General features: G+C 66.2%; 1 protein-coding gene across 4 annotated transcripts; it reads left to right on the top strand.

The window, feature by feature from the left end:
- Positions 1-271: 271 nt before the first annotated feature.
- COL11A2 (collagen type XI alpha 2 chain) lies at positions 272-22,128 on the top strand. 4 transcript variants are annotated; one of them, XM_075019041.1, is made up of 67 exons: positions 272-451; positions 4,665-4,826; positions 4,921-5,131; positions 5,200-5,362; positions 5,464-5,598; positions 5,825-5,914; positions 6,844-6,960; positions 7,155-7,235; positions 7,879-7,938; positions 8,067-8,108; positions 8,226-8,288; positions 8,396-8,470; positions 8,586-8,672; positions 8,909-8,965; positions 9,104-9,157; positions 9,268-9,321; positions 9,403-9,456; positions 9,840-9,893; positions 10,336-10,389; positions 10,490-10,534; positions 10,739-10,792; positions 10,882-10,926; positions 11,129-11,182; positions 11,331-11,375; positions 11,505-11,558; positions 11,864-11,908; positions 12,065-12,118; positions 12,270-12,314; positions 12,445-12,498; positions 12,595-12,702; positions 12,827-12,880; positions 12,966-13,019; positions 13,168-13,212; positions 13,389-13,442; positions 13,588-13,632; positions 13,915-13,968; positions 14,052-14,105; positions 14,333-14,386; positions 14,484-14,591; positions 14,719-14,808; positions 14,908-14,961; positions 15,059-15,166; positions 15,287-15,394; positions 15,480-15,533; positions 15,631-15,684; positions 15,877-15,984; positions 16,361-16,414; positions 16,513-16,566; positions 16,664-16,717; positions 16,901-16,954; positions 17,038-17,145; positions 17,273-17,326; positions 17,462-17,515; positions 17,815-17,868; positions 17,967-18,020; positions 18,155-18,262; positions 18,498-18,551; positions 18,640-18,693; positions 18,928-19,035; positions 19,254-19,307; positions 19,492-19,527; positions 19,613-19,666; positions 19,864-20,149; positions 20,238-20,350; positions 20,487-20,555; positions 21,023-21,256; positions 21,708-22,128. In XM_075019041.1, exons 1-67 carry the CDS (start codon positions 370-372, stop codon positions 21,852-21,854), a joined length of 5,253 nt encoding a protein of 1,750 aa, XP_074875142.1. In that variant the 5' UTR covers positions 272-369; the 3' UTR covers positions 21,855-22,128. The 4 variants fall into 4 exon arrangements, with proteins under 4 accessions (XP_074875142.1, XP_074875141.1, XP_074875140.1 ...); XM_075019040.1 differs by having other exon boundaries at positions 7,152-7,235; XM_075019039.1 differs by having other exon boundaries at positions 7,149-7,235.
- Positions 22,129-24,173: the final 2,045 nt, after the last annotated feature.

Here is a 24,173-nt window from a genome sequence, read left to right as displayed (position 1 = left end):
AGGAGAGGGACACGGGATGGGGACGGGGGTTGGGGACAAGGACTCGGGATGGGGACAGGGTCGGTGCCACGGGATGGACCCAGAACCGGGGCCGGGGACCGAGATGGGCTTGGGGGGGGGGGGCAAGGGGGCGGACCGGCCCGGGGGGGGGGACACCGGGAGGAGGAGGAGGAGGAGGAAGGGGGGGGCGGACCGGGGCAGCCCCGGGGGCCGGCCCGGGGGCCGGCCCGGGGGTGGGGGGGGGGGTTCGGCGGGGCTGGGGCCGGGCGGGCGGCGGGGCCGGGGCGCACTCGGGGCCCGACCGTGACCGGGAGCAGCCGGAGCCGCCGATCGGCTCCGAGACCGGAGCGGCCCCGGAACGGCCCCGCCATGGCCCGACCCTGCCCGGTGCTGCCCCTCGTCCTGCTCGGGCTCGGCATCGCCTCGGTCCGGCCGGCGGCGGCGGCTCCAGGTGGGACTGGGACCAGTATGGGGGGGGCACTGGGAGCGCTGGGAGGACGGCGGGGGACCGGGGAGGTGCGGCTCGGAGCGCTCCGGGATGCTGCTGGGAGCTGTTACTGGGAGCACTGGGGAGGAGCGGCTCGGAGCACCCAGGGATGCCGCTGGGAGCTAACTGGGAGCTGTTACTGGGAGCACTGGGGAGGAGCGGCTCGGAGCACCCAGGGATGCTGGTGGGAGCTGTTACTGGGAGCACTGGGGAGGAGCGGCTCGGAGCACCCAGGGATGCTGGTGGGAGCTGTTACTGGGAGCACTGGGGAGGAGCGGCTCGGAGCACCCAGGGATGCTGGTGGGAGCTAACTGGGAGCTGTTACTGGGAGCACTGGGGAGGTGCGGCTCGGAGCACCCAGGGATGCTGCTGGGTGCTAACTGGGAGCTGTTACTGGGAGCACTGGGGAGGAGCGGCTCGGAGCACCCGGGGATGCCGGTGGGAGCTAACTGGGAGCTGTTACTGGGAGCACTGGGGGAACTGGGGAAGCCACAGCACGAAGCACCAGGGGATTCTGCTGGGTGCTGGTACTGGGAGCACTGGGGCAAGTGGGGAAACGCACTGCAGAGCGTCACGGGATGCTGCTGGGCGCTAACTGGGAGCTGCTCCTGGGAGCACTGGGAGAACTGGGAACGGCAGCACAGAGCGCTAGGGGATGCTGCTGGAGGCTGACAGGGAGCTGGTACTGGGAGCACTGGGGGAACTGGGGAGATGCAGCACCGGGGGATGCTGCTGGGCTCTGACTGGGAGGTACCACAGAGCTGATACTGGGAGCACTGGGAGATCCCAGTGGTGGTAACTGGGAGGCGCAGCAGGGATACCTGAGAGCTGTAACTGGAAGGTCCTGGACGACAGCAACTGGGAACGGTGTGATTTTAAGTGGGAGATACTGGGAGGTATTGTAGGACTGTAACTGGGAGATACAGGGAAGCGGTAACTGGGACAACTGGGAGATGGGAACTGTGTGGATGCCGTAACTGGGATTTGCTGGCAATGGGTGACTGGGAGCAGTGGGAATGCTGGAACTGTGTGGAGACTGGAACTGGGAGATACCCTGGGACTGGAACTGGGGGCTACTGGGGGCTGTGACTGGGAGATCTGACAGGACTGCAACTGGGGGAATGCAGCACTGGGAGCTGCTGGGCCACCGTAACTGGGTGTACTGGGCCGTACTGGGTGTACTGGGCCGTACTGGGATGGCCCCGGCACACCCCAGCCACCACAGTCCCACCCGGGCTATTTTTAGCCCCGTGGCCACCGCAGGCGGCTCCGGGGCTATTTATACCCCGGAGGGGGGGGACAGGGACGGGGACGGGGGGGACAATGACAGTGCCAGCCGTCCCCAAAGGGCTGTGGGGTCCTGGGGGGGGGTCCCCTCACTCGCCCCCTTCCCCCCAAGTCACCCCACTGGGGGTGACGGGGACTCGGTCCCTCCGTCCATCCACCCCCATCGCCTCCCCCAGCCCCACTGCAGCTGGGGGACGACGATGACATGGGGTCCCCCCCCTCCTTTCTGTCCTCCCCCTCTTTCTGTCCCCCCCCCCACCTTGTCCCCCTCCCCGCCGATGGCTTTGCCAGCCGGTGCCGCTCTCCCGGCCAGACTCCGGCTCTTTTTCCACTCGCTCCCGGCCTGGCAGCAGCCGCTGGAAATTCCTTGGGCCGGGATCAGTCGGAGGCGGCTGCCGACTGCTGCCCCCCCCCACCCCAGCCCCCCAACACCTTCCCCTGCCCCCCACTTCCCCCCCCCCAGCTCCCCTCGGTCCCCTGCGCCCCACGGCTGAGCCCCCCGACACCGCTTATCCCCCAACTGCCTGGTTGATGGGAGGGGGGAGTCTGGGGAGGGGGGGATGACACCCAGGAATTTGTGGGGGGTCTTGGGGGAGCACCCACGAGTCTGCGGAGCACCTGGGGGGCTTGGGGGAGCATCCAGGGGTCCCCAGGGGCGACCCAAGAGTCTGGGAGTACCCAGGGGTCTCGGGGGAGGATCCAGGAATTTGGGGAGGATCTGGGGGGTCTTTGGGGAGGACTCAGGAATTTGGAGAGGATCTGGGGGTCTTCGGGGAGGACCCAGGAGTTCAGGGACACCCAAGGGTCTCCGGGGAGGACCCAGGAGTCTGGGAGCACCCGGGGGTCTCAGAGGAGGACCCAGGAATTTGGGGAGGACCTGGGGGTCTCGGGGAGAACCCAGGAATTTGGGGAAGACCTGGGGGTCTCAGGGAGCACCCAGAGGTCTCCAGGGAGGACCCAGAAGTCCAGGAGCACCCAGGGGTCTCCAAGGAGGACTCAGGAGTCCAGGAGCACCCGGGGGTCTCTGGGGAGGACCCAGGATTTTGGGGAGGACCTGGGGGTCTCCAAGGAGGACCCAGGAGTCCGAGACACCCCCCCCCCCCCCCAGGAGGAGGCAGCACCCAACCCCAGGGTGCCGGCACCTCATCCTCGGGGAGAACAGGCAGCCCCCCCCCTTACCTGGGTCCCCTCCCCAGGATGGGGGGGTACACGCCAGCTGGTTGGGGACGATGGCCCCGATGCCATCGGACGGGGGACGTGGTGTGGGGGGGGATGTGGGATGGGAGAAAGGGGGCCCCACTCCACCACCCCCCCCCCCCCCCCAGCCCCGGCCCCCCGGGAGTTGAGCTATGCGCCCGTAATGGCTTTTCCTCTCGCCCGGCGTCGCCGGCAGAAGAAAGGTGCCTCTGTGCCGGCCGGGTTGGGAGGGGGCCAGCACCGCGGGCGGCGAGGAAGAGGAGGGAACCCGGCGTCGGCGGATTGCCCCCCTTTTCCCGCCCTGAGCATCCTTCGAGGCCAGGCCGGAGAACGGGGTGGGAGGGGGGGACGCGCACTGGGTGGGGTGGATTTATTTTTTTTTTTTGGGGGGGGGGTAACGTGATGCTGTGAGTTTCCCCATCGCAGTGCCCCAGTATGGCCCAACCGTCGCGGCCAGGCGCCGAGGGCGGTGATGGGGGGGGGGGGGGGGGGGGACACGAGCCCCGTGCCACGGTGATGGGGCTGATGAGAAACGCAGGCCGGGGCTGGCGGAGGGGGATGGGAGACGGACGGACAGACGGACGTGGCGTAGTCCCCACGGCCACGCACCCCAGTGGGGATGGAGAGGTTGGGGCGTGGGGGGGGGGGGGAACGCCGGCGCTCGCCGTGGTTGTCCCGGCCGGTTTCACCGGGCTGCAGCGGTGTGGTGGCACCACGTCCGTCTGTCCGTCCGTCCTCCCCCACCCCGGCCCCGGTGTTTGGCTGCTGCCCCTGATGGGTTCTGCAGATGCTGAGGCTGCGATGGGGAAACTGGGCCAGGGCGGGGATGGGGGGGATGGTTTGGGGGTCCAGCGATGGAGGGCGGGGAGGGGGGGGACGCAGGCGCTGGTGAAAGCCCCCGCCGGCGGCCCGGTGCTGCCGGCGGCCGAACAAAGCCGCCCTTCATGGGCGTCCCGGGAGGGAGATCGGAATTCGGATAGCGGTGGGACAGGGTGGGACGGGCACGGCTGCGGTGCCCCGCGGTGCCCCACGGCACCTGGCAGTGCCCGGGGCAGCCCGTGGTGCCCAACGGCACCCAATGGCACCCCGCAGTGCTCGGGGGCACCCCATGGCACCCTGTGGCACCCCATGGCACTCCGTAGTACCCAGAGCAGCCCACGGTGCCCCACGGTGCCCTATGGCATCCCACGGCACCATACGGCACCCTGCAGTGCCCGGGGCAGCCCATGGCACCTTATGGAACCCCATAGCCTCCCACGGCACCCTATAGCACCCTGCAGTGCCCAGGGATCCCCGTGGTACCCCATGGCACCCTATGGCATCCCGTGGCATCCTACGGCACCCTGCAGTGCCCAGGGAACCCCACGGCACCCCATGGCACTCCAGAGCTTCCTATGGCACCTTGCAGTACCCACAGCAGCCCGTGGCACCTTATGGCACCCTATGGCACCCCACAGCATCCTATGGCACCCTGCAGTGCCCAGGGCGACCCACGGCACCCTGTTGCACCCCATAGCATCCCACAGCACCCTGTGGTGCCCAGGGCATCCCATAGCACCCTACGGCACCTTGCACTGCCCCACGGCACCCAACGGCACCCGTGGCACCGCTCCCAGTGCCGGTGGTGGTGCCGGGAGAGCGGTGGCTCCACCCGGGGGACCCCGCACCCTACCGTGTCCCCTCCGGTCCCCAGGAGAACCCGTGGACGTGCTGAAGATCCTCCAGCTCCACTCCCTGCCCGAAGGCGTCAAGAAGGTGCCGGGTTTCTGCTCCCAACGCGGCGCTGGCTCCGACGTCGCCTACCGGATAAATCGGCAGGCGCAGCTCAGCGCTCCCACCCGACAGCTCTTTGCCGGTAAGCGGGTGAAGCCGGCGACGGGGGGAACCCAGGGACCCTTCCCCACCCACCCGCTCCGTGCCGCGCTCGACCACCTCTCGCCCGCCTCCAGGTAAATTCCCGGAGGATTTCTCCATCATGGCCTTGGTGAAAGCCAAACCCGGCATCCAGGCGTTCCTCCTCTCCGTCTACAACCAGGATGGCATCCAGCAGCTGGGCGTCGAGCTCGGCCGCTCGCCCGTCTTCCTCTACGAAGACCAACACGGCCGCCCGGCCCCCGAGGATTATCCCCTTTTCCGGGGCGTCGATTTGGCCGACGGCAAGTGGGTACTCGCCGACCGGCACCTTCCGACGCCGACGGTCCCGTACCCACCTCCTCGTGTCCTCGCAGGTGGCACCGGGTGGCCCTGAGCGTCAGCCGGCGGTCGGTGACGCTGCTGGTGGATTGTCGGCAGCGGGAGACGCGACCCCTTCCCCGCAGCGCCCGGCCCGTCCTTGACACCCGCGGCATCACCGTTTTCGGCACCCGTATCCTCGACGAGGAGGTTTTCCAGGTCGGGGGGGGCTTGGGGGGAAAGGGGGGTGTGTGTGTGGGGGGGGTGTCACCCCATCTCACCCACGCCCCCCCCCTCCTCGTCACCGCGTGTCCCCGCAGGGTGACATCCAGCAGCTGCTCGTCGCCCCCGACCCGCAAGCGGCGTTCGACTACTGCGAGCACTACGGTCCCAGCTGCGCCGCGACGGCGGCCGGCGGCCCCCAGGCGCAGGAACCCCCCCGGCAGCGGCAGGAGGTGTGTGTGGGGGGGACACGCTTCTCCTTGGGTGGGGGGGGGTATTTACTCCAGGGTGGGTTTAACCCCTGTAAAGGGGATGGGGTTGCGGTGGGGGGGGGGGGGGGACATGACACGTCCCCGGTGTGTCCCCCCCCCCCCCGATAATGGCTGCGTTTCGGTGACATTTGCTTCTTCTCGCCCCCCCCCCCCCCATCGTCGTGTGTCATATCCCCCCCCCCCCAAGTACTCCGAGGAGGCTGTGGAGTACTACGAGTACCCCTACTACTACACTAATAGTGAGGATGGGCCCCCCCCGGGGGGGGTCCCTGAAGAGGTAACAGCGGGCAGGGCCCTGTCTGTCCGTTTGTCCGTCCGTCTGTCCGTCCCAGTTGTGTCACAGTCATGCGTGTCCCCCCCCCAAGCAGGAGCATGGAAGGCAATGGGGGGGGTGTGGGGGGGGGGGGTGCATGGGGGATGCTGCACCCAGGGGTTGTGTCTCCCCCCCCCCCCCCAACTCGTGCCATCCCTGGGGACCTCACACTGGGTGCTTTGTGTTTTGTCTTCCCCCCCCCCCCCCCCAAATTGCTCCCCCCCGGGTGGGTTTGTGTGTGGGTGTGTTGTCGCTGCTGCCGCCTCTTCATCGCCGCTGCCGCCGTCCTCTTCCTCACCGCTCCGGGAGCTAGAACCCCCCCGGCCCCAACCCCAAGGGCCCCCCCAGGGCCGGCACCCTGAAAAAACAACGGATGATGAACACGGCACCCGCCTACGGCAAATCCCCCGGGAAGGGGAAATCCCCCGGGAACCATCCCGGGAATGGGGGTCCCCCCGAAAACAGCAAGATGGGGTTGAGCCCCCCCCTCGGGAACGGGGTCAGGAGCCAAGGCAACAGCTACCAGCAGGTAGAGAACGATCCCGAGTCCGTCCGTCCGTCCGTCCGTCCTGCCACGGGGCCACTCGGTGACGTCCCGGCGATGGAAATAAAGTGGGGGGAGCGCTGGAAAGATGGAGGGGGCCCTTTCCAGCCAGTCATCTCCCACCTTTATTTCTGTCACTCACACCCCCCCCACCCTGCGATCGCTTTGTCCCCCAAAACGATCCGGGTGCGTTTTTGGGGAGCCACCTACTAACCCCCCCCCCCGCCCCCGCCCCGCCTTGGCTGCGTGTCTCCATCCTCCATCGCTTCGCTTGTCCGTCTGTCCGTCCGTTTTCGCCCGTTCTCCCATGACCTCTCCCCCTCCCTACCTCCTCCCCCCCCCCACCCAGGATGGGGGGCTACCCCCCACGGAGGAGCCTTGGGGGGCCACCGCGTATCCGGATTACGCCCCGGTGCCCCCCCGGGACCCCGACGGTGCCTCCTGGGAGGAGACGGGGCCGACGCAGGTAACAGCCGGTGGGGGGGGGACACGACACCCACCCCGGACCCTGGGGTCCCCGCCGTGGGACGGGGTTGGGGGGGGTGCAGTGGGGTAGCGGGTGGGGGGGGTTATTCACCCCCTCCCCGTCCAACTGTGCGCCCGTTAACGCCGTCTCTCCTCGGGGTGCCCATCACCCCGCCGTCGGGGCGGCAGGAGGAGGAGGAGGAGGAGGAGGATGAGGATGGGGGTCCAAGCCGGGCGTATGAGTACGTCTATACGGACCACCCTGAGGAGCTGGGCGTAAGTTGGGGGGGGGGGGGGGGGGGGCGGAATGGGGGGGGGGAGTCCTGAGTGTCCGTCCTGGCTCGTCTCCACGTCCGTCCGTCCTGTCTCCACGTCCGTCCGTCCGTCTCGTCCCCTCCCTGGTGTTGGCTCTGCCCCACGCGTGTCGGCGTCGTCCTCCCCCCCCCCCCCGCCATTTGTCCCCGCAGCATGCCCTCACCCTTGCTTAGGGTGTGATGTCACTCAGGCCGCTTGTGACATCATCACCGCCCCCCCCCCCTTTTTCCCCTGTGTGCTTCGCCGCTCCCCCCCCACCAGTTAACGGTGGTGCTACCGCTGCGGGAGGAGGTAATTTCACACCCCCCCCCAACACTGCTATCTCGGGGGGGGACGACTGGGATTTGAACTGGGGGTGTTGTGCCCCCCCCAGTTTCTAAATCCCCCCTCCCCCTTCCTGACCCTTTTTTTTGGGGGGGGGGGTGTATTTGGGTTTTGATTAAGGCTGCGTTAACGGGGATGTCAGCGGGGGGGGACGGGGCAGAGACCCCCACGGCGGGGTTGGCTGCGGGATGGGGGGGGGGGGACATGGGACGCGGGGTCCCTGGGGTGCCCTGCACTGACGGGTCCCTCTTGGGGGGGGTTACATGTCTGCCACCCCCAGGCTGCGCGCGGCGTCAGGGGCTACAAGGGCGAGAAGGGCGAGCCTGCCGTCCTCGAACCGGTACGTGTGTGTCCCCGTCACGTGTGTCCCCCCCCCAATTTGTAGTGTCCCCCCCCCCCCCCTGGCCGGTGACACCACCCCAGGGCCACCCGCTGTCTCCCTAAACCCCCCCCCTTCTCCTCCCACAGGGCATGTTGGTGGAGGGACCCCCCGGTCCCGAGGGACCTGCGGTAAGACCCCCCCCTGTTGGGTGATGCTATGGGGTGGGGTGGTAGCACCTCGTTGTGCCCCCCCCCACCCCCAGTGCCACCATCATCCCATGTCTCTGGTCTTCCCCCCCCCCACAGGGCATGTCGGGACCACCGGGGACGCAGGGACCCCCAGGAGCCCCGGGAGAGCCCGGTGAGAGGGTGAGTACGGGCTTGGGGGGGGGGGGGTCCCTCTGAAAACCTCCATGGTGGCATTGGTCCCCCCCCCCTTATGCCACTGACACCCCCCCCCAACCTGTCCCCAACAGGGTCCCCCTGGCCGTGCTGGCCTCCCCGGCTCCGACGGTACCCCCGGACCCCCCGGCACCTCCATGATGCTGCCGGTGAGTGGGGCAGAGCAGCTGGGTAAGGGGTGATGGGATGGCTTCCCCCCACCCCCCCAGTTTTGGGGAGGCCCCCCCCCATCACCATCCCATTCTCACCGTCTTCCCATCCCAGTTCCGCTTCGGGAGCAGTGGCGGGGACAAGGGTCCGGTGGTGGCCGCGCAGGAGGCGCAGGCTCAGGCCATCCTGCAGCAAGCCCGGGTAAGTTGAGGGGGGGGATATCAGCATTTTTTTGGGGGGGGGGGGAGGCTCATGGGAGACCCCCACCCCTAAGACCCTCTGATGGGTGCTGCTCGCACCCCACCGATGCTGAACCTGGGGATGCCCAGGGGTTGCATCCTGCACCCGGTACCCCCCCCGCCCTGGTTTTGCCCCTATATCCCCCCCTCCCCAAGTGAGGAATAACCCCCCCTCTCTCCTTCTTGCCCCCCCCCCAGCTGGCCCTGCGGGGCCCCCCTGGACCCATGGGGTACACCGGCCGTCCCGGACCCATGGTGGGTATCAGCGTCCCGGTGGAATTTGGGGATGGGGAGCATAAGGGGGGGTTGTGGGGTTGGGGAGGGGGTGTGGGATTGGGGGGGGGGGGGGCGGAGAACCCCTGTGATTGCCCCCCACCCCACTCTTCCTCGCAGGGGCAGCCCGGCAGCACCGGCATGAAGGGGGAGTCTGGAGACTTTGGCCCTCAGGTGAGCCCCAAGAACAGGGGAGGGGTGAGCAGACACCCCCCCCCCAAAACGCTGCCTCATACACCTCGTTATCCGGGACCTCGTTAACACTCTGCCCTTCCTCTCTGCAGGGTCCCCGAGGTCCTCAGGGCCTGACTGGACCCCCGGGAAAGCCTGGCCGGAGGGTGAGTTGGGGGGCTGGGAGGAGATTTTGGGGGGGTGGGGGTGTCTGTGCCCCCCACCCTCACCCCCTCTGTATCCATCAGGGCCGACCGGGAGCTGATGGCGCACGGGGAATGCCCGGTGATCCCGGCGTTAAGGTAACGGCCGGGATGCTCCCGAGCCAGCGTTGGGGACCCCCCCCCACCTGGAGCATCCTTGGGTGCCCACCCATGTTCTAGAACAGCTCTGCTGGGGACACACACCCCCCCCCCAGCACCGGGCTGGCAGCCCCACGGCGGACTGGGATACAAGAATCCCGTGGGATCAGAGCCGGGATGGGAGCGGGAATGGATCCTGGATTGAACAAACCGATTCCATGGGGTGGGGACAGATGGGGGCGAGGGGGGGGGCAGCGCCGCTCTGGGGGTCTGATCCCAGATCCTGGCTGCGGCTGATCCCGGGGAGCATCCTAGAGGTGTCGTCCCCCCCCATTCCGAGGGGCGGCACCTCGGTGACATCTCTGTAACCCCCCCCCCAAAAGGGCGACCGCGGCTTCGATGGACTGCCGGGGCTACCGGGTGACAAAGGCCACCGGGTGAGTCGCCGGGAGGACGGTATTCCCGGGATTACCCCCCCGGCTCCTGCCCGCCCACCCCGCTGCCTCTCCCCCTGGCTTGGGGGGGTACCCACATTTCCACACACCCCCCCCCGCTCCTCCTTCTTCCCCGGGACCCCGTCACCGGCTGCACCCGTAAACCGCGGCCTGAGCAAACACGCGGCTCCCGCCGCCGCCAACCGCCTCCGGCCGGCACAGAGCCCCCATTCACGGCGCACACTGGGCGCATTCACGCCGCCTCGACGTCGCTCAACACCCCCTTTACCTTGCTGACACCCGCGCCCCCCCACCGCGCCGACACCCACCCCCCCCGCTCCACCCCACCCCGTCACACCCCCTTGGCACCATCGCGGCACAACCGTACCCGCCGGTTGACCCGGGGTTTTGTTGTTTTGTTGGTTTTTTTTTTTTTGTCCCGTAGGGTGAAACTGGTTCGCAGGGGATGCCGGGACCCCCCGGTGAGGATGGCGAGAGGGTGAGTGGCTCGTGGTGTGGGGACCACCGGGGTGGGACAGCCTGGACCCCCCCTCAATCGCCCGCTGGCCCCGCTTATGGCCCCCCTTGTCCCTCCGCAGGGTGACGACGGAGAGGTGGGACCCCGAGGACTCCCCGGAGAAGCGGTACGGGGTCTTGCACCCACGGTGGGGGGGGGGTGTCTTGCGGAGGTTGAGGAGGGGGGACGAAGCAGTGCCACGGCCCCGCTGGGCCCTGCCGGGATGTCGCCGCGATCCTGGGGTGGGGGGGACATCACACTCCCACCACCTTGGGGAGAAAAGACCCCCCCCGCCTTGGGTGCCCCCTTAATGCCACATTTGCCCTCGCAGGGACCCAGAGGGCTGCTCGGCCCCAAAGGCCCCCCAGGAATCCCCGGCCCCCCGGTAAGTGCCGTAGTAAGACCCTCGTCCCCGTCCCCTCCCAAACCCGCTGTGCCCTGTGTCCCCCACCTCAGCACCCGTCTCCTCCGCAGGGTGTGCGTGGCATGGACGGTCCCGTCGGTCCCAAGGGGAACCTGGTGAGTTGGGGGGGGGGGGCAGTTCATCCTACCTGGGTGCCGTGAGCTTCCCCGCAGCAGTGTCCCCCCAGCGTCCCTCTGCGGGGTGCCCGTCCCCACCATGATACCCCCCCCCCCGGGGACAAGTCGTGTCCCACTGGGGACACCGGCGTGTCCCCAGTGGGGTCCTCGAGCACTGACCCGCCGTCTCTGACTGTTCCAGGGGCCTCAAGGGGAGCCCGGACCCCCTGGTCAGCAGGGGACCCCAGGAACGCAGGTGAGCACCCCCATTTCAGCCAGCAGCCGGACCACCCCCAGCTTCCCTCCCCCCTGGAGCACGATGGGGGAGGGCCCCATTGGTGGGAGTAGGGGGGCACAGGGAGGTAACACTCGCCCCCCCCCCCCCCCCCATCTCTGTGTTTTAGGGTCTCCCAGGACCACAGGGTGCCATGGGACCTCCTGGAGAGAAGGTGGGTGCTGGGTCCTGAACCTGGGGGGGGTGTGAAGGGAACTGGGAGTGGCGGGGGGCGGGGGGGGGAACACATGAGGCTGCTCCCCTCCCTCGCTGCCGGTGCTCACCCCGGTTTCTGTCTCCGCAGGGTCCCCAAGGGAAACCGGGTTTGCCCGGCATGCCTGGCTCCGACGGACCCCCTGTGAGTACCCCCCCCCCATCACACCCGGACAGTGTCACCCCACTCCTGGGCACTGTCCCTGTCCCCCCATCCCGTCCCCGTCCCCCCCCCCCCCCCCCCGCAATCCCATGCCCTGCGGGCAGGGATGCAGCCAGCATCCGAAGGATGCTCCGGCCACGTCTGACCCCACTGTCCCCCCCAGTCTGGACAACCAAAGGCACTGGTTGTGGGTCCGGGGGGGTGGCGGGGGGGACACACACACACATGGCTGCGTGCCCCGTCTCACGCTCTCTCCTCATCCCCCTTGTCCCCTCTTCTGTCCCCAGGGCCACCCCGGGAAGGAGGGACCCCCTGGCACCAAGGGCAACCAGGTAACGCACCACGCGTCCCCCCCTCCCCAGGCTCTGCCCCTCTCTTGCCCCCCCACCCCAGGGGGGGGAACAGGCAGCCCCGACCCCGTGTCTGTGGGGGGTGACCCCCCCAAATGTCCCCTGGCCCACGGTACAAACCTCCCCCTCCCTCCGCAGGGCCCCTCGGGTCCCCAGGGACCCATCGGCTACCCAGGCCCACGCGGTGTGAAGGTCAGTACCTGATTTTTTTTTTTGGGGGGGGGGGAGCTGGGGCCAGTGGATATCGGCCAACACCGCTTTTTGGGGGGGAAAAAAAACGGGGAGGAATCCGGAGCCGTGACGCTTTCTCGTGCCGGGGGTCACCCCGCTCCTCTCTCCCTAGGGAGTGGACGGCATCCGGGGGCTGAAAGGACACAAGGGTGAGAAGGTGGGTGTCCGTCCTCGTACCCCCCCACTCCACCCCACCGGCGGTGCGGTGGTCCCCGGCCAGCAGTCGGGCTGCGTCACCGTCCCCTGCGCCTCGATGCCAGCATCTCCATCCTCATCCTCTTCCGCAGGGCGAGGAAGGCTTCCCTGGCTTCAAGGGGGACATGGGCGTCAAAGGAGACCGGGTAGGTGCACAGGGGGGGGCTCCCTGACATCCCCCCCCAAGGGCTGCTGCCCCGGTCGGACCACCCTGATGCCCCCCACCCTGGCATCTCCCGCAGGGTGAAGTCGGCGTGCCGGGCTCCCGGGGTGAGGACGGACCCGAAGGTCCCAAGGGGCGGACGGGACCCACCGGTGACCCCGGTCCCATCGGGCTGGTCGGAGAGAAGGTGAGGGGACACGGCCGTGGCGGCGAGGGGTGGGGGGGGGGGTGGCATGCCGTTGCCACAGGGGCCAGCGAAGACCCCCGTGGGCACCCCGTGACACCCCCCCCGTCACGTCTGTCTCCCACAGGGGAAGCTGGGAGTGCCAGGCCTGCCTGGCTACCCGGGCCGTCAGGGTCCCAAGGTAAGTATGGCGGCTATGGGGCTGCCCCACATCCCCCCCCCACGCCCCCCCATCACCGCTCACCCCAACTCCTCTCCATCCCCAGGGATCGCAAGGTTTCCCCGGATTCCCAGGCAGCAACGGCGAGAAGGGCGCACGGGTGAGTGACCCCCCCACCCCCTAAACTCACGTGTGTCCCCCCCTCAAGGACCAGCCGTGAAGCAGAGGGGACGCACAAATGCTGGGGGGGGGGTCCTTGCCCTGTCCCCCCCCCCCTCATCGTGTCACTGAAGTGCTCTATCTTATAGGGTCTGTCTGGCAAATCGGGGCCCAGGGGCGAGCGTGGCCCCACGGTGAGTATGGGACACGGTTAAGGGGGGGGGGGTTGTGCTTTCCCCCCCCCCGGGGTGTTCTGCAGCCAGCCCCCTGGGAGTGGGGGACCCAGCGCCCCCCAATCTGTGGGGTGGGGGGGCTCCCTGTGTATGTGGGGGGGGCTGATAAACCATCCGTCACCCCCCCCACCCCATAGGGTCCCAGGGGCCAGCGAGGACCACGAGGAGCCACTGGAAAGTCAGGGGCGAAGGTCAGTTTTGGGGGGGGGTCTGGGGTGACCCCAAACCCTTGTGCGTGTGCAATCGCACACGCGTGGGGCGGCTCTGGCACCGAAGTGCGCCGGAGCCGGTCACCTGCTGGGCACCCAAAACCTCTCCCCTTCCTCGCTTCCCCAGGGCACGTCTGGCAGCGACGGCCCCCACGGCCCCCCGGGTGAACGGGTAAGTGGGTGTCCCGGTCTGGATTTAGGGGGGGGGGGTGTCTCTGGATTTAGGGGGGGTCCCAGCTGGTGTCCCCTGGTGCCATCCTCACCAGCCACCCACCCTGCGGCCACCGTGCCTGTGCCGGGCTCTGTGACCACCCCCCCAGTGCCTACTGTCCCCCAGACCCCCGGCGCACAACGCTCATGCTGGGGGTGGGGGCTCGGTGATGCTCTGCTAACGAGCTCTGTGTTAATTAGCACCGTCCCCTGCGTGCCGTAACCCCGCTCTTCTCCCTTCTAGGGTCTGCCAGGACCGCAGGGTCCCAACGGCTTCCCGGGACCCAAAGGACCCCCCGTAAGTAGTGGGGTTCCCCCACCCCCCCACCCCACCCGTGGGGCGTCCCCGGTGCCGCTCACCCCCTGCTCTTCTCCCCGCAGGGCCCCCCCGGCAAGGACGGGCTCCCCGGGCACCCCGGCCAGCGAGGAGAAGTCGTAAGAAGTCCCCCCCCCTTCACTGTGCTGACACCCATGCTGCCCCTCGAGCCGCTCTCCTGTCCCCTCCGCTTGTCCCCAACCCCCCCCCCCCACTCCCTCCTCACCCCCCCCTCCTCCGTCCCTCCTCAGGGACGCGCTGCTACTCCCAGGCTACTCTTGACTTACTCAAAAGTTACTCCTGGTGCTGAAACTCGCCCCCCGACCCTTTTTTATCTCTCCTCCAGGGCTTCCAAGGCAAGACCGGCCCCCCTGGCCCCCCCGGGGTGGTGGGACCCCAGGTGAGCTCATGGGGGTTTTTTTGTGTGGGTGAACGGGGGGGGTCCCCAATTCCCCCCAGGGGCTGCACTGACCCTTGCTCCCCCCCCTACGTGCCAGGGTGCTGCTGGTGAGTCTGGCCCCATGGGGGAGAGAGGCCACCCGGGCCCCCCCGGCCCCCCAGGAGAACAAGGGTTACCGGGACCATCCGGCAAGGAGGGCACCAAGGTGAGACGGTGGGAGGGTGGTGGGTCAGGGTGGGAAGGGGCTGTGGGCACCGTTGCAGTCCCCGGCGAGTGGGATGGGGTACCGGGGCGTGGACCCCCCCCCCCCATCTCACCCCCTTGCACCGTAGGGAGACCCCGGCCCCACTGGCTCCCCTGGGAAGGACGGTCCTGCCGGCTTACGGGGTTTCCCCGGTGAGCGGGGTCTGCCTGGCACCCCGGTGAGTAAATCCCGTCCTTGGCTCAGCTGGGACCCCCAGCCCACCCACCCCTCACCCCCAGCAGCATCACACCGACAACGCCCCCCCCCTTCCTTGCAGGGTGGCCCGGGGCTGAAGGGCAACGAGGGACCGGCGGGACCCCCAGGACCCGCAGTGAGTGTCTCCCCCCTCCATGAGCCCTGGTGTCCTGCTCGCCACGGCCCCACGGCTCTCCTCGGGCTGAGACCCCCCACCCTCCATCTTTCCCCAGGGGTCTCCTGGGGAGAGAGGTGGTCCGGGACAAGGTGGTCCCGTTGGCCCCCCAGGACGACCGGGACCGCAAGGACCACCAGGCCCCGCCGGAGAGAAAGGAGTTCCCGTGAGTGCTCGGGGACATCCCGCTGGCATCCCGCAGGGAGAGGCGGTGGGTCCGGGAGGGGTGCGAGGGGGTGGGTGCCTGCACCCCTCACCCCCCCCCCCCCTTTTCCTATCCCTCTAGGGTGAGAAGGGCCCCATGGGTCCTGCTGGCCGCGATGGCGTTCAGGGTCCTGTGGGTTTACCTGGCCCAGCCGGCCCCCCCGGCGGTCCTGGGGAGGACGGTGACAAGGTGAGGTCTGACCCTGCCCTGGTGTCCCCGTGTGTCCCCCCCCCGTCACCGCTGAGCAGCTGAGCACCCTCCTTCTCCTCCCTAGGGTGAGGTGGGCGAGCCAGGACAAAAGGGCAGCAAAGGCAATAAGGGCGAGCACGTGAGTGTGACTGGTGTCCCCCCCCCTCACCCCAGACCTTGTCCCCACTGTCCCCCGGGGCTGTCCCAGCCTCGCTGACCCCTTCCCTCCCTCGCAGGGTCCTCCTGGTCCCCCTGGGCCCATCGGGTCGGTCGGGCAGCCCGGAGCAGCCGTGCGTATCCCGGAGGCAGGGCAACCGCCACGGTTGGGGGCACGATGCAAAAAAAGGGGGGGGGGGGGGGTGTCCTGTGTCACCCCTGGGGTCACACCGAGGAGAGGGGACGGTCTCGGCGAGGAGACGTCGCTGTCCTCGGGTCTGGTCCCCAGGGGCGAGCGGCGGCCGACCCTCCTTCCCACCTTGCAGGGTGCCGACGGGGAACCGGGTGCCAGAGGTCCCCAGGGACACTTCGGGGCCAAGGGCGACGAGGGGACGCGGGGCTTCAATGGCCCCCCCGGCCCCATCGGGCTCCAGGTGAGCAGCCCCCCCCCCCCCCCCAGTACCCCACAGCCATCCCCTCACTCTGGGGCAGTGCCACTGCACCCGTCCTGCCTGTCCCCAGTCTGGGGGGGGGACACACACGACGACACGCACACACACATGCCCAGAAGGGGCTGGGGGTTTGGGTGCCCAGCTGGAATCTGTGCCCCCCCCCCCCGCCCACCTATCCCCATCCAGCTGTGCCCCGGCTGTCTGCACCTCCCACTTGTTGCATCCAGATGTGCCCCCTCATTTACATATTCATTGCTGTTTGCCCACCACCACCCAGTGCCCCACATCTGCCCCCCCATCACCCGCTATGCCCCCCCCCCCCCCCCCCGCCTTGTTAATGCTCTCTCTCTCACTCCAGGGGTTGCCGGGTCCGGCTGGTGAGAAGGGTGAAACGGGTGACGTGGGCCCCATGGTAAGTGACCTTGCCCCCCCACCCTGGCCCCGTGTCACTCTGGGGGGGGGTATCCCAGGAACATTCTCACTCTGTGCTTTCTCCCCCCTCCCTCCCAGGGCCCACCTGGCCCCCCAGGTCCCCGTGGCCCAGCTGGACCCTCTGGAGCTGATGTAAGTGACCCCGCTTTCCCCCCGTTGCCCCCCCTACCCTTCCCCATGTGGGATGCTGGGGTGACCGGCTCTGCTTTCCCACCCCCCCACCCCATAGGGACCCCAGGGACCCCCCGGAGGCGTTGGGAACCTGGGACCTCCTGGTGAGAAGGTACGTCCTTGGACATCGGGGCTCACGACCGGGGGGGGGGACTGGGACGGGGACAGGAGCCGCACTATTGGGGTGCGGAGGTGGGGTGAGGCCATGGTGCTGCGGGACGAGGGACTGAACCCAGAGCGGGGAGAGGGTGGCACTTGGGGGGGGGGGCTTGACTTCTCTCTATTCTTGTTGCAGGGGGACCCCGGTGAATCGGGAGCCCCGGGAATCCAAGGGGAGCCAGGAGTCAAGGTGAGTGACAGCAGAGACACCCCCCAAACTGTCCCCGTCCCCCAGCTGCTCCTGCCAGCTGCTGTCCCCACCTTGCACTGCAGGGCCCGCGAGGAGAGCGAGGGGAGAAAGGAGAAGCCGGAGCTGCCGGTGCTGCAGGACCACCTGGAGGGAAAGGGCCCCCCGGCGATGATGGACCCAAGGGCAACCCCGTGAGTGTCATGTCCCCCCCCCGGGATGCGGGGGACACGGGGAGGGAGGTTTGCTCCGGGAAGGCATTGGGACCCCTTGGGGTGGAGGTCTGGGGTCCCCTGAGGCTAGCAGCTCTCTCTGTTTCAGGGTCCCGTTGGCTTTCCAGGTGACCCCGGACCCCCAGGTGAAATGGGTCCTAGGGTGAGTGTCACATCCCACCCCTTCCGGGCTTCTCCCACCACTGGAGGGGGCTTCCCTGGGAATAGGGTTGGGATTCAGAGGTGGGGGGTGTGTGTGGGGGTCTCCTGCTGACTCCAGGTTTTCTCTTCCCGACAGGGCCAGGATGGTGCCAAGGGCGAGCGTGGGGAGGACGGAGAGCCCGGAGAGCCGGTGAGTGCCCCGTTCCGGTGTGTCACCCTCTCGCCATTGCCCTGGGGGGACATGTCAAGCAGAACCCCCTGCGAGGTTTGGGAACGGATTGACCCCACTGCTTTGGGACCACTGGGGTGTGGGGACCCCAGCCTGTCCTCCCTTCCGCAGCCATTGGATCTGGTCTCCCTGGTCCTGGGATCCTCCCATCCCTCTGGGTGCTCCTCACGTGGCACGGGATCCTCCTCCTTGCCTTCCTCTCCGTCCCGTTTCTGGGACAAGGCCAGCTCACTCGACTTCTTTCTCTTCTCCTTCCGTAGGGCTCACCGGGTCCGACAGGCGAGAACGGTCCTCCCGGTCCCCTGGGGAAGAGGGTAAGCGCTGGGTGAGCCCAGCTCTGCCTGTGACACATCCCGTGCCACCCGTGCCTGGATGTCCCTGTCCCTCACCGCCCTGTTTCTCTTCTCCGCAGGGCCCAGCCGGTTCCCCCGGCCCTGAAGGGCGTCAGGGTGAGAAGGGCGCAAAGGTGAGTGATTTGATGGAACCCCCCCCCCCCCCACGCTGGGGTCCAGCGATGCCCCGTGAGGAGACCCCAGCGGCGCTGCCGAGCTCCGTGCGCCCGCATACAGGATCGGCCTCATCCGGCTCTTGTCCCCACAGGGAGAACCGGGTGCAGTGGGTGCTCCTGGCAAGACGGGTCCCGTGGGTCCCCAGGGCCTTGCTGGAAAGCAGGGCCCCGATGGCCTCAGAGGTCTGCCTGGCTCAGTGGTAAGTGCTGACATCCCGGTGACAGGGCACCAGGGTCCCGTGCTCGGGGTGAAAGCGCAGCGGGGTCTGCTGGCACAGGGCAGAAGAGCGGCAAGGGTCTGACCGTCACCCCGGGAGGGGGGCTGGGACTTCTCGTCGTGCCCGCAGTTCACGGGGGGCTGCCCGGGGTGCGCGCCGCCACTGGCGGCACCGACTCCGGACCGGAGAGGCTCACTTTGTCCTCTCGCCTGCGCAGGGAGAACAAGGCAAACCGGGGACCACAGGCCAAGCTGGACCCCCAGGACCAGTGGTGAGTGTGGTCCCCTCTCCCCTGCTGTGGCACCCCAAGGAGGGGTCCCCCACTTTATGCTCCCCACATCTCCTGTGTACCTCTGCAGGGTCCCCCGGGTCTCCCCGGCCTCAAAGGTGACACCGGTGCTAAAGGAGAGAAGGTGAGGGAGGTGCAGCAAGCGACCCGTGCTCTGGGTCACCAACACAAGTCGGGGACTGTGGCACCCCGGTGTGGGGCATGCCCCACACTTGGGGGCCCAAGACCCTAAACCTCGCTGGGCAGCCAGCACTGGGCAGGCTGGTTCCTATGTGTCCCCTGAGTGCTGTGCCCCACCTGGGAACCCACCAAATCCCTGTTTGCGGCTGCGTGCTGATCTCCTCTTGTGTCTCCCCAGGGCCACCCTGGTCTCATCGGCCTGATCGGACCCCCAGGGGAGCAGGGGGAGAAGGGAGACCGAGGTCTCCCTGGCCCCCAGGGCTCCACAGGGCAGAAAGGAGAAACTGTGAGTGCGGGGGCCTGCAAAATGGGGGAGCCTGGGGGGGATGAGGACAGGGTTGTGGTCTGGAGGGGTCCACACAGGTGGGGATTGTAAAAGCAGGGGCAGGGGGCAACCTGGGGGGGGGGTCTGGGAGTGGGGAGTCCTGCAGGGTGCTGGGGGAGGTGGGAATGGGGCTGTCGCAGTTTCCTCACGCCGGTTTCTGCTCTTCTCCTGTCATGTAGGGGATCCCTGGTGCTACTGGACCCATCGGCCCCGCTGGCCCCCCTGGACTTCCCGTGAGTGCCCCCCACGTGCTGCCCACCCCACATCCCTCCCTCCCCAAGCCCTGATGCTCGCTCCCCCTCGCTCGTTCTTGCACCTGGGCTTCCAGTTTCCCTCCCTGTGTTTGTGGGGGGCTGCTGTCTCCCCACCCCACCGTGCCAGCGCCGGTCACTGACAGGACCTGGTCTTGCTTTGCAGGGCCCAGCTGGTCCCAAAGGTGCCAAGGGAGCCATGGTAAAGTGCCGAGCCGGTGCCCCCACCCTGCCACCACCTTCAGTCCTTCCCAAGGCTGATATCCGTGAGTGTCTGTTTCCTCTAGGGCCAAGCAGGACCCAAAGGTGAACGTGGACCCCCAGGACCCCCTGGACACCCGGTGAGTGGCTCAAGCGTTGGCACCAGGGAAGGGATGACGCGGGGGGGGGATGTAGGTAGGTAAAACGACACCCAGGAATGGATGTGGAGGGATGTCTCCTATCTCAGAGCCTGAGCACGGCATGGTTGGGGCCCTGAGGAGTGGGGGGCTTCACAGCCCCCTGTGCTTGGGTGCTGACAATGCTGTGCCTGCCACAGGGCCCCCCCGGGGAGGTGATCCAGCCCCTGCCGATCCAGCTGCCCAAGAAGAGCAAGCGCTCCATAGACGCCAGCAAGCTGGTGGATGAGGAGGAGGGCGAGGATGGAGAGAGAGCGGCCGCCGACCAGGCGGCTCGCGATTACGCCGACGGCATGGAGGAGATCTTCGGCTCCCTCAACTCCCTCAAGCAGGAGATCGAGGGGCTGCGGCGCCCGACGGGCACCCGGGACAACCCTGCCCGCACCTGCCAGGACCTGCAGCTCAGCCACCCAGGCCTGCCTGACGGTGAGCCGTGCCGGTGGCAGGGGGAGAAGGGTGGCAGTTAGGGCAGCAGCACCGCCCCCGTGTGCTGACCCCTCTCCTCCCTGCGCAGGTGAGTACTGGATTGACCCCAACCAGGGCTGCGCTCGAGACTCTTTCAAGGTTTACTGCAACTTCACAGCAGGCGGGGAGACCTGCGTCTTTCCCAGCAAGGATGTACAGGAGGTGAGCGAAGCCAGGGGCAGCTTGGCACGTGGGGTCCCAGCGCAGTCTTGGGAGGCAGGGTAGGGGGGATCGGCCATGAGAAGAGGACGGCATGGGGTGCTCCCCACTTCGCTCATGGCTGCCTCTCCTCTTCCAGGTGAAGATGTCGGCGTGGGAAGAGGAGGTGCCCCAGCGGTGGTTCAGTCAGTTCCAGGAGGGCAGCAGGGTAAGGACATAGCTCGCGGGGGTGGGCTGAGCCCCCTGTGGCACTGATGGGTGAGGCCCCAAGGATGCGTTCCCTGCAGGTAGTCTCCCTCCTCTTCCAGGAAGGATGTGGTCTGAGAATGCCGGCCCGTGTGTCGGTCCCGCATGGCCCCTGGCAAGCCCCCCTGTCTTTCCCAGGCGCCCTGCTCGCGCTTTGACTTACAGTTTTGTTGCCCTCTCCTATAACACTCTTAGCGTGTCCCCAGCCGCTTACCTCGGTGCTGTCTCAGGAGTGGCTGGATGCCTCTCTTCCTCTCCGTTTCTAAGGAGAAAGAGAAGCATCTCCCACGTGACCTTGAAGCTGTCAGCCTTTCTGAACATCTTCCCTTCCCCAGCTGTCTCATCCGGGATGGTCTAGATCCCAGCAGACCCCACTTTTCACATGCCTCTGGTCATCAGCCCCCATTAACTCATGTCCTGGTCCTGCAGTTCTCCTACATGGACTCGGAGAGCCAGCCCCTTGGCGTGGTGCAGCTGACCTTCCTACGGCTCCTCAGCATCTCTGCCCGCCAGAACTTCACCTTCCACTGCCACCGCTCGGTGGCCTGGCACAGCACCATCTCCAGGGACCACCAGCATGCCCTCCGCTTCCTGGCTGCCAACGAGGAGGAGATCAGCTATGACACCAGCCCCTACATCAAAGCTGTGATGGACGGCTGCTCGGTGAGTGCGGCAAGGGAGCGGGCAGAGGTGGACGGTGGGGACAGGGATGTCAGTGGATGCAAGGTACGTGGGGTCTGGAGGAGACACGGGGAGAGAAAGTTGAAGAAAAAGGGATGGGTGAAGGCACAAATGGGTAACAAGGAGAGAGGAAGCACTAGAAGACACTAAGATGGAGGGATGGAAGAACTGAGAGAAGGTAGGATCTCTCCCTTGGGGCGTGCCATGAGTGTAAGTAGGGTGCCCTGGTGAGACATGATCCAGTGAAATGCCAGGGTCCACGGAGAAGGGGTGGCTGGACAAGAGACACTCCAGGGTTGAGCCTGGGTAATGCTGGAGTAGCAGAGGCCGCTGGACGAAAGAGAAGGGTTCGTCCTGTGTGAGCCTGTCCCAGACTGGTGCTCCTGGTGCCCCCCAGCCCCTGACCCATGCGCCTGCCTCCCCTCCCCTGCAGGCACGAAAGGGCTCCAGCCGGACGGTGCTAGAAGTGAGCACGCCCCGCCTGGAGCAGCTCCCGCTGCTGGATGTACGCGTCATGGACTTCGGCGAGCCCGGCCAGAGGTTCGGGTTCGAGGTGGGCCCAGTCTGTTTCCTCGGCTAGGACCAAACCGTCACCCTCCCTGCCAGACCCTGGCCTCCAGTGGGGCAAACGTTGCATCCTTGCATCCCCCCACCGCCTCCGAGCAGCGAAGCAGCAGGACCCGCCTCGCCCTCGCATCGTGTCACCCACCTGCTGCTGTGAGGAGCCGAGGTGCCAACCCTGCCCACAAGCACCAAGACCGACACGCCGCCGCTGCCACCCCCATGGGGGCCAGGGTCTGGAGAGATGCCAAAGAGACTTTAACGCTTAGAATAAATCTATATTTTAATATGTAGAGAGACAGAGAGGAAAATTTTTAACAGATCCACTGGCTACCTCCCTTGGCGCCCAGCAGTGCTCCCTTCTTCCCCGTATCTTCTTCTGAATCCCACTGCTCTTTCCCAGCATTCCCAGGGCTTATTTTCCACGTTCCCCCACAGGCCCCCACCACCCCAGGGGGAACCCCTCAAGGAGCACACCCATCAAGCAGAGGGAACAGTACTCAAGTTTGCTCTCTGCCTGGAGAGCCGGAGGGTTTTAAAGCCTAACGTGGCAAGCAAGCCTGGGATGACGCTGGCAGGCTGGTCAAGCACTGCTAGCACGTGTTTGGGATTAGCACCGAGAGAGCTCTCGTACCTCTCTGCGTGTGTGGATTCGCACCACGGCAACCCTCGTGCTCCAAAGCCGGTCTCTCGGGGTCAGATGGGAACGGACCCGGGGACATATCTGTTCCCAGGAGCGTTACCCTCTTCGTATGCAACCCCACAGCCACAGTCACTATCCACCCCTGACAATGCACCGACCTACCTGGGCTCTGCAGTCTGGCCCAGCCTGACACATATAGGTGGAGTGGCCACTTGACTTTGCTACTCTGCTAATCAAGGCTAAGTAATTTGAAAAAAGCTTGCCTCTCCCATCAAGGTGCTACTTCTCTTCCCCGCTGCACCCGTTAGCTCAAAAGGGTTCCAGTCCCTGTCCTCAGTCCTACCTCCAGTCATTGCAAATCACCCCTCTTACAAAGGGCGTGTTTAAAAAGCCTCCGACAAAGTCTATCCCTAGCCCGTGGAAGGAAGTAAGGAAGAAGAACGTTGTGTTTTTACTGTGTTTTTTATTTTTTAAATTAATTATATTATTTAAAGGAGTGGATACAACCATCAATACTGGTCCCTGCAGCATAATTTTGGATTTCCCCAAAAAACGAAGAAGTGAATTTCTGCATGGATATTAACCCAGCCCAGTGCTTGGGGGAGGAGGGAGGGGAGGAAAAAATAATTAAAAAAAAAAGTAAAGAATTATTTTCTTGGTGCCGTCCGATAAAAAGAAATTTAAAGGGGCACCAGTCTTTGCTTTTTAGTTTTCTTAAAAAGCAGAGGTGTGCCCCCTGGTGCTGAGCCGGCGGCCTGTATAATGTTTTGTAAGTAATTTTTTAAGTTGTATTGTAATATATCATCTATAATTTTGCTGCTTTTTGGGGGTTGGTTATTTTTTTGTTTGTTTCCTTTCTCTTGTTTTCCCCTAGCTTACCTATGTGATTTCCTCCTTCATGAAATTCCTCCGTATAGAGATGAGTTCCCATCCTGGGGAGAAAGTGGGGAATAAACACACATGCACGTAAATCCACCGCTAGTAAACACACCTGCAAATAGGCTGCTCGGTCCAGAAGGAGCTGCAGAACATCCGGGCCACAAAATGCTTCTCAACAGCTCCTAACAGAAGTCTTGCAAGCTAAAAAGAAAAGTGATAACAAAAAAACAAAAACAAAACAAAAGCTTTGTGGAAAACACAGGAGACTCGCAGTCCCCTGGAACCGCAGCTCTGTGGGGATTTCAGCTCAAGCAGGAGCTGTCTGAAATGGAGGCTCTTGGTCTTCGTGCACAGGGATGGGATCTGAGGGGATCCCTCGGTGGTGGACCAGGTAACCCCACACCCAAGGGGAAGAAGGGGAACAAGGTGGTGCAAACCCTCTGGAGGGTGAGCAGCCTTCTGGTCTGGGTTTGCTAAGGTGACTGGGGTGTTTTCTCCAGTTGACAAACACTGCTGTGACTGAATGCTGCTTTAATACCAAACAAGTTTCTGGCAGCCCCATGGGATGGCTGGGAACCTGGCTCTTGCCAGAGAGATGCACCCATAACCCTCTTGTGCTCACCTTCTCCCCCTCCTCATGCCAGCGCCTCTCGTTCCTCTCGGCTCTTGTCCGTGGATCTGCCCGTGCTTGGTCGTGGCTGGCTACCACAGAGCCTTTCCACGTCTCCCTCCTGGCTCCAGTTTACCCTGACGGGCCCTACTCCCACCATGCCCAAAATCACCGATCACCATCACCAAACCACCACCCAATGCCAA

This window comes from Buteo buteo, chromosome 32, assembly GCF_964188355.1.
Source record: "Buteo buteo chromosome 32, bButBut1.hap1.1, whole genome shotgun sequence".
In the NCBI taxonomy this organism is placed as follows: domain Eukaryota; kingdom Metazoa; phylum Chordata; class Aves; order Accipitriformes; family Accipitridae; genus Buteo; species Buteo buteo.
This window is presented reverse-complemented; position numbering and strand designations above follow the sequence as displayed.

Coding starts and splice junctions, on each gene's coding strand:
- COL11A2 (XM_075019039.1), top strand. CDS start 370: ATGGCCCGACCCTGCCCGGTGCTGCCCCTCGTCCTGCTCGGGCTCGGC. Junction 16,718..16,900: donor TGGGACCTCCTGGTGAGAAG/GTACGTCCTTGG, acceptor TTCTTGTTGCAG/GGGGACCCCGGTGAATCGGG. Junction 17,869..17,966: donor CCGGTCCCCTGGGGAAGAGG/GTAAGCGCTGGG, acceptor TCTTCTCCGCAG/GGCCCAGCCGGTTCCCCCGG.